Source organism: Salvia miltiorrhiza, chromosome 8, assembly GCF_028751815.1.
Source record: "Salvia miltiorrhiza cultivar Shanhuang (shh) chromosome 8, IMPLAD_Smil_shh, whole genome shotgun sequence".
NCBI lineage: Eukaryota > Viridiplantae > Streptophyta > Magnoliopsida > Lamiales > Lamiaceae > Salvia > Salvia miltiorrhiza.
The window spans coordinates 49,467,922-49,477,221 of NC_080394.1; the positions used below are offsets into that span (position 1 = coordinate 49,467,922).

At 33.4% G+C, this 9,300-nt stretch overlaps 1 protein-coding gene across 1 annotated transcript; it reads right to left on the reverse strand.

The window, feature by feature from the left end:
- Nucleotides 1–636: 636 nt before the first annotated feature.
- Nucleotides 637–3,495, reverse strand: LOC130996940 (mevalonate kinase-like). Its single transcript, XM_057922225.1, has 5 exons — nucleotides 3,169–3,495; nucleotides 2,426–2,669; nucleotides 2,080–2,333; nucleotides 1,137–1,550; nucleotides 637–987 (listed from the first exon to the last, which is right to left on the reverse strand). The coding sequence occupies exons 1-5, from the start codon at nucleotides 3,299–3,301 to the stop codon at nucleotides 869–871; spliced, it is 1,164 nt and encodes a 387-aa protein (XP_057778208.1). The 5' UTR covers nucleotides 3,302–3,495; the 3' UTR covers nucleotides 637–868.
- Nucleotides 3,496–9,300: the final 5,805 nt, after the last annotated feature.

A 9,300-nucleotide genomic window follows, 5' to 3' on the forward strand; every position in this document is an offset into this window, starting at 1 on the left:
AGAGAATAATCTTGTACTCATTGCATCTCAAATAGTTGTCCGAATCCATAATTTCTTTGGAATCTCTTCCCATATAAAGTTAATTACTTAATATATTAAATATTTTATAAACCCTCAATAAAAACCCGTTCTGATACCGTTTTTGACGAGAGCGTGAGATTTTTACTTATAAGAAAACATGTTCACCACAGTAATTTATTAAAATTTTACACACAAATTCGAAAGTGGAATTTTTTGTACACATAAATTTGAAAGTGGGCTTTTGTGCAATTTGTTTTTAAAGAGGAGGCAGTTTTGAACATTCTAGGATTTAACGGAGTCAAATTTGAACGACAGCTAAAGTTCTTGTATTTTATTAGATTTTTCTAAATTCATGTTAAAAATGAATTCTCACCAAAGTTGATGTATTTATGTACAATTATCCCTTTTAAAAATAAAGTTGATGTCGTAAATTTAAAATAAAAATAAAAATAAAAAACACTCTCATTCGATCAGGTTAGTCAAAAGATAGCCAACACCTAACACGTACACGATGCTTACAAGTTCTCATCAATGACTATAAATTAGGAACCCAAATCATTCATGACTGCTCAACCTCTCGAGACAACACACAAATTGTAAGAATTCAAACAGATAGAAATTGAAAAGGTTTCTTTACTTACAATTCTTTTGAGTGGTACAGATGCAAAATATAGATTGCAACAACAATGTAATAGTTCATACAAGAAAAAGTAGCTAGCATGAAAAAGCTATACGCACGGACACAGAAACAAGAGGATAAAATAAAGGATAGAATGATTTGATCTGCAGATTATTATTTGAAGATTGAGGTACAGATCTTACATTTGGGTGTTGCTTCTGGGCTATGTTAAGAGAATCCACTAAAGCTAATCTCCATGCCTCTTCCACCTATTCCGGCGATCAAACATTGGAATCCACTTTCTTCTAGCTCTGCAATTACTTTGTCAACCACCGTTCCTGCTAATACTAGGTCATGTAGTCATGGAAATCACTTTTTTCACATTGAAGATGTCGAACAAAATAGGACAAAGGTCTTGATTGTATAGCATATAAAGTTTGTCAACTAAGCAAATGATCAAGCAAAGAAAAAAAAATAGCACAAACAAGAAGGATACGAGTAGGTAGCAGTGTGAGAACGCAGCCTCCTCCACCAGCTCCTGTTAGTTTAGTGGCTAGCTTGTATTTTAACGTAGTTTTGATCACAGTCTCAATAGAACCGTGGCTGACTCCCATGCACTGGAGTAATCCCTGATTCATCTCCATCAGCTCCCCTAGTTTTTCCTCTTTCTCAGTTATAGCAAGATCATCAGAAACTGGTGACTGGATGATGGCAGCCACCTCATTGCTGATAGAATCAACAGCTTTAAATACAGAGGTCATGGCACCACCATGCCTCGCTGCCCTTTCTGACACACCAGCTACCAATGCTCTTGTATTTCTTCCAACTTTCGTGTTAGTAACGAGCATCTTCAAAGGCATATTCGTCTTGATACGTGTGAGTTCGCCAGACCTAAATTTTATCATGTTTCCTGTAACAGATTTTGTCAGCTGAAATATTCTAAGAAAAATTTCCCCACTATTTTCTCATGCTTAGCAAATACGACAAGTTATTTACCATAGTTCAAAACCATTATGATGTTCTTGACAATATTTGGTTTGTAAAATTCACCTTGTTTGGATGTTTACCTAGTATGGAAGCATATCTTATATGCAATCAGATACTACGAGGGTTTGCTTTATTGTCTTTTTTTAAACATGTGACAAATATATTCCTTCGATTCATGCATGCCAGTTTCAATTCTTTTGAAGTTCAACTACTTAAAATACTATCACAGTACCCCATTTTTAAATACCACATCTAGTGGTTTGGCCATTTATTATAAATAATTATCACAATAATATTTCAAACAATTTGACTGAATACATAGCCACTCATCATACACTGTACCTAAGACAGCAGTCAATCAATTGCTTCTTAAATACCAAGTTCTTGATGATAGATCATATAGTGGAAAGAGTTACAGAGGTTGAGGATATGAAAGGAGAATGTTTACGTACCGAAGGTGCTTACTGTATTGTCTATCCCAGATGGTCTCCCATGGATCATCTTTTCACCTTCAAATGCCCATTTGTTTACCAGATCTAGTTCACTGTCCCCAAATGTTTGCCAACCTTGATGGCTAAAATCAAGTTTCAAAGAATCAGATAGTGCAAGGAGGGCAGCAGACAGTGCAACACAAAGAGCAGCAGACGAACCCAAGCCAGAGCCTAATGGTAGCTCAGAATTGACAACAACTTTAGCTGGCTTATTACTGATAAAGAAAAAAAAGTTGCAACTAATTAGATGCAGCAAATTCAGGCTTACAATAAGAATCAGAAACATTTATAGAGCTCATTTGCACACCCATGAATTGATGTATACAGCCAAAGGAAAGCTGAAATTCCTGAAGCAAGTCCAATCTTAGCATCTGCTAAATTTAGCTCTTCAACTAATGCATCAATTGCTTTTGCGGTCTCTAATGAACATGATGAAGGTGAGGAAGCAGACTTGCCGCCCAGTTCAGGCAGAACTTCCTTAAGCTTTCCAACTGGCCAAGAAAATTCCAAGTCCACATCCTTGAGCTGGAGTTTTAGTGCATCGTCGTTATCTGTTACTCGAAGAAGTACTTGAAAAGTGAGAGATAGGAAACATAGAAATCAGCATGTTATTATATAATACAAGATGACATCATCAAGGAAGAAAAATAGATGAGCTGCTAATATACTATGTCGAGAGCTTTGGATTCCATGAGTGATATATAACACTAGTAACCTTTCCGCTATATCGATCGTTTACTCTCTCCATGAATCAATATCTTCATAAGGAACAAACTGAACTCAAATCCTTCAGATATACTACCTTTTATCCACAGTTAATCAACTTACTAATTAAACCAGGAATTAGAACTTTGAAATTGATCATGAATAGCAACTACACGATGAACTAATTTCCCCAATTAAGGCCGCGTAATCCCCCAACAAACACAATACGTTAGTTGAGCGAACTAATCAATCCAAAGCAGAGGAAAATCAATCCGAAAACGAACATTTCTCATCAATCAATCATAAACATTGCAACAAGAGAAAGGGGGTTGACAAGTGAAGTACCCTCGGGAGTGGGGAAGCGGAGAGATACATAAGTGTAGAGATCGATGGCGGCGGCGACGGCGGTGGATCCGTGAACGACGGCGTGCTCGCCGGCGAGTATGATTTTCCCAGGCGCTCTGGCTCTGACCTCCATACTATTCCGTCTCTTTCAGGATCAAATCAGCTCAGCTAGGGCTTTATTGAGCAGCAATGTGTAATGTGTTTCTTTGTGTGTGTGTGAGTGTGTGAATGGCGGGCTGCCAATGGCGGAGAATTCCAAAAGCGTAGGGTGTCAACTTTGAATGAGACCCCATTTTCGTTGGTGGGGGTTTACTCGCGCGTGGTCACACGCTCTATTGTGTTTTGTTTTTTTATTATAAATAAATAAATAAATAATGTGGCATGTCGTAGGATAAAAATCAATTTGTGTTGCAAATTAGATTTTTAAATATTTTGAATTCATTAGGAGCAGGAGTTTTAAAAATCATAGAGTTTGTGTTTAGATTATTCGAGGAGTCGAGATCCATCAAATAATGTTTATATCTGAATCGAAATTCCTCAAATTTAATAGGTCACATTTCTTTCTTTGTTTGAATGTCTCATTTTAATAAATATTTGTATGGATCATTTTTTAAAATGAAAAATCAATACATAATAAATTTTTATATATAATTTATTATTTACACCATATGTCATTATGAGCAATATATAATTATTTTTATTTTTATTTAGAAAAGAATATATTTATTTATCTCTATTATTTTTTAGACAAATATACTCAATTTTTTTAAAAAAAATCTCCTATTTTAATTATTATAAATTATTTATTTCTTAACACCGGTGCACGGCTGTTATGGCCTGTTAAATTAGTACAGACGACGGAGTATATTTAAAAAATTATTGATGTTTGATAGAGCATTTTCCATAAATGCATTTTTACTGCCACATTTCTTTTATATTTGAACTGATATTGTACTCGTGCAATGCACGGTATAGATAGCCATAATATATTACAAAACATTGATCAAATTTAAGCATTGCACTCTACCAAAAAAAATTTAATATTCCATTCACTTCTGGAACATCTTTCTAAAGGAAGGCGACACACGTTTTAATAAAAGTTAGTTGTATATTTTGTTGAATAGAGAAGAGGTCCCACAAATTAGAAAAACTGATACAGAAAAAATGATGATAGTGACTAATGGGCCAATTAAAATGAAAAAAGGTGTATCTATTAGTGGCGATGTGTGTAAATATGTTAAAATTGTAAGGGTAATAGTAGAATTATTTCAAAAAATAAATTATGAAGATGTTTCGAGGACGTACAACAAAGAAAATAAAGAAAGATGTTTTAGGGATAGAAGAAGTATTATTTTAATTTATTCTAATTTTGTTTTTACCACTAAATTAGGGTTTCATGGTTCACAATTTTCAAAATTTTAATGAATAAATTTTGTGTCATGGTTTATTTATTTATTTAAAATTTGAGATTTTGTAACGTTAATATGTTATAATTTTGTAACGTAAATTTTGTACATATGATTATGCTACGCAAGTGAACTCAATTATAATGTGAGAGTAAATTGACATTGGTCATCAAATCATAATTAATTAATAGTGTAGTAATTTACAAACCAAATTTTCTTGTAGTGCGTAAAACAAATTTGATAAAAGTATTGTAATTACATGTAATTATTTCAATAAACGATAACAATTTCATATATATACAATCTCCCTATGAAAGAGATTGAATAAATCTTACTCTAAACAAAAATTATCTTACTCTAATTACAATTGTCACATTAATGGTGGACACGTTATGCTTGTCTCTATGGTGGGCAGATGATCCTTTCTGTTACAATAAATTGTATATAATTTAATTTAGTCATATTACATAACACATCATTACTATATTTCATCAAGATTAATCATTATAAATAAAAAAAGAGATAATATAATTGATATAATAATAATAATATATAAAATTAATTGTGTACTAACCTCTCAAAAAAATTATTCCGACATATTTATATATATATATATATATATATATATATATATATATATAGGGAATGACTAAAATAAGAGCATTTCTTAAGATATAAAATAAGAATCATTTTCAGCCCTTAGATCATCAAGATCTACGGTTGATTCGTAATCATGTTGGATGGATTTATGGTCCTGAGTTCGAATCCCAAAGGTAGCAAAAAATTATTTTTCATAATTCATACCTTTATACAGCGAATTCATACATGTTCTACATAAAATTCATACATTAAAAATTGCTCTTATTTCTTATTTTAAAATGTGCTCTCACGGTAGCCCACCCCTATATATATATATATATATAGGGGAGGGCTAGAATAAAAACACTCTTAAGTGTATAAAATATAAATGATTTTCAGCCCTTAGATCATCAAGATCTACTGTTGATTCGTAACCCTGTTGGATGAATTCGTGATCCTGAGTTCGAATCCCAAAGGTAACAAAAATTTATTTTTCGCAATTCGTAACTCTGTTGGATGAATTCGTAACTCTGTTAGATAAAATTCGTACATTAAAAAAAGTTTATATTTATATTTTAAGAAGTGTTTTCACTGTAGCCCTCCCCTATATATATATATATATATATATATATAAAAGGAATATAAGGCATGTAATTTATATAATAATTTATAGGGTTAATTGCATGTAATATCATGAACTTAACGCGAAATCCAAATTTAGCACGAATTTAAAAAGTTCCAATTAATATCACTACCTATGCCCCGTGTCCAATTTTAGCACCGTTTTGTTTTCCGACAGAACCACGTGGCAATGACGTGTCTTCCGGTAGACACGTCATTGCCACGTACTCCGAAGAGAGAGAGACAAGGGGCTAAAATCGGCGGGTTTGCAGAGGGCGGCGCGACGACCCCGACCCCCCTCCCCTACCTCAGCCTACCAGAATGATGAGGGTGGCGGCGTCGCGAGAAGGGGAGTCGCCGAGAAGGGGAATCGCGCAGAGGGCGGCGGCGGCGCGATTGAAAATTCTGGAATTGGGGGTAGGGTTTGAAAATTCTGAAAATTCTGGAATTGGCGGCACACGTCGCCGGAATCGCGAGGAGGAGGTGAGAGGTGGAGGCGGCGGCACTCGTCGCCGGAATCGCGAGGAGGAGGTGAGAGGCGTGGGCGGTGGAAGAGGAGGAGGTGAGGGTGAAGGCGGCGGAAGAGAGAGAGAGAGAGAGAGAAAGAGAGAGAGAGAGAGAGCTTGGCTCGCCGGTCGGAAGCTTGTACCGGCAAGCCACGTCAATGACACGTAGGATCGAAGCATGTGCCGACAAGCCACGTCAAAAAACGGTGCTAAAATTGGACACGGGGCATAGGTAGTGATATTAATTGGAACTTTTTAAATTCGTGCTAAATTTGAATTTCGCGTTAAGTTCATGATATTACATGCAATTAACCCTAATTTATATCTTATACATATACTATTAATGATTTTTCGTGTACAAAATGGAATATAAGACTACGTACACTGTTTTAGTAATTTTCGACGTGTCCACGTTGGCAAAATCCGACTCCACGCGTGTTTGATTTTTGCCGGAAATGTGCTTGATGGGAAAATTGGTAAAAATTGATAGTTGATGATTTTTAATAAAAAAATTTATGGAAAAAAAATAAAAATTGATCGAAGTTTATGAATTTAAAAGCAATTAATCCTAAATTGACACGCTCATAATTATTTTTTATTCACCAATCCAAAATCTTAACTAAAGAAACATGTTAGATATACTCCAAACTAGATTGACGAATACATGCATTTACAAATTACAAGTAGATTGATGAATTCCAAACTATACTTAAAATAGTTGATGTTCTATACTCATCTAGTTAAGAAGATAACGTGATAAAATGATCTAACAAAGTCTTAAAGGTGTTTATTTAAAACTTTGTAATTTCAGTTGTCTACTTCCAGCAGATCACCTAAATGCATCACTAACTCTAAATTTAAGTTAAAATAATTGAAAATGAGATAAAAAATGCATCCAGCAGATTCCTTAAATTGAATGGGGCCCACAAAATTTTTTACACCTACCTAAATTCAATCTTAAATTTACATCCACCCTAAATTTATTTTAAGCTTATAATTAGTAGGGCCTACACATAATTATTATTTTTATGTATAAAATAGGAGATCTATTGTATGTATTTATAAAATCGAGATCCTAAAATTAAATAGGAAAGCTTTAAGGGGGAATATAGGAGCATAATTTTCGGATTTTTACTGGGAGTGTGGCTGGTTTAATTTGACGTAATAAAGTGAGTAAATATCTTCTACAATTTATACTCTACTAATTAGATTTGTATTTGACAAATGTATATATATCCACCGGATATATTTTTTTAAAGGATTAATTTCTAAATGAGATAAGAACTTCGACTTAATTTATAATTTAAATTTGATCTTTGAAACGTTTTAATAATATCATCACAATTTTTTTTAAAACGATATATAATATCACCACATTTTAATTTAAAGTAAATTAGACACTCTCATTTTCTAATAAAGAATACATGCACAGAAAAAATATGTACATGTAATTGCTTTTAGAGCAAAAATCGTTAAGCCATGATTTTGATTTTTGAATGGTGGTTATGATAAGTTTCTAATTTACTACGAATTAGAAGATGTTACAAAAATTGTATTAAAATTACAAATCGAATAAAATTTTGCATATTGGTCGACAATTGACCCCAAAAAATAATGGCATAGTCAAAATATATGTACCGATTTTTTTTATTTTTTTATTTTTTTCTAAATCCCAAAATTTTATTCACGCCGCCGTTTTGTTCGCAAACAGCACACTTTAGTTGAATGGTGATATAAGTGAATGCCCACACTTTTATTAATTTGTAATAAATAAAAAGCTAGCAACTTTGTCGGCTTCACCAAACTTTATAAAGTAGTAAATAATTAGATCATTGGTCCCTCTAAAAAAAATAAAAAAATTAGATCATTTATTTTATTTTTTCACATTATGATTATTCTCGTACATCTTCTTATATAGAATGAGAATTGAGAAACTAGATCTTTGTGTTAGTATGCCGAATACGAACATATTTATATATAGCATCGGACTCATAAACTCTACTGATAAATTAATATATTTCTAAGAGAAATTATTGGTAACTACTAACTAAGCACCATCATGAGCATGCAAAAGATTTCGCTGATTTAAATAGGGTTAATGTTGTTAAAATACACTATCTTTCTTTCAATTTTGAATTTAAACATGAACTTTCAATTTGTTGTCAAAATACATGAACTTTCAGAATCCGTTCAATTTTAACATGCCAATTCTTAATAATTAAAAATCTACCCCTGCATTGATTCAAAATCACAAATACCCCCAAAATGACTTTTCTTCAGACTAAATAATCCATAAGAGTCTTCTAAAATTATAGAACCAAGATAAAATCCAAATAAAGGCCTAACATGCTTCCGTAACAATTCAAAATTAATCTAAATATAAATCAACATTATACCTTTCGCCGAATGGTCTTCTTCAGGAGTCAGTTCTCGTTGCGTTTTACGGACCGTCTGCCCTCCAGGCCTCGTCCAACCACGCACTCGCAAGAGATGGTTGCAACCTTCCTCCTTCACTAAGTTCCGACGTTGAATACTTTGTTGGTAAATGAAAGAAAATTTTTTACTAACCCGGAAAGTTGAGCAAAAACAAAGCGTTTATAGAGGAATTATAAAATATTTAATTTATTTCATAAAATCTCCCTCAGGGAGGAGACAAACTTGTTTTAGCTACCCATTAGTAGCTAATTATAAAATTAAAAGAACTAAAACTTTGAAAACTAAAATTTAAAATTACAAAGATAGATTTCTAGAGAGAGAGTGTGTTGTGTGAGAATGTTGTGGATTTCTCGATTATCTCTTCCTCTCCAGAGCTTGGGGTCGAATCCCCTCTATAAGTCTTGGTGGTTGGCCTTGGATTCTTCTCCACCGAAGCCAGCTCATGGATTGTGACTGCCACCTTCTTTTGTCGGTCATGATTGCCAACACTAGTTAGTGCCTTCACATGGAGCTGAACCTTCCTTTTATTATCTTGTGATAATTGATGGTAGGGGCCAACTACTTTTCTTCCACTCAGCCTGCCT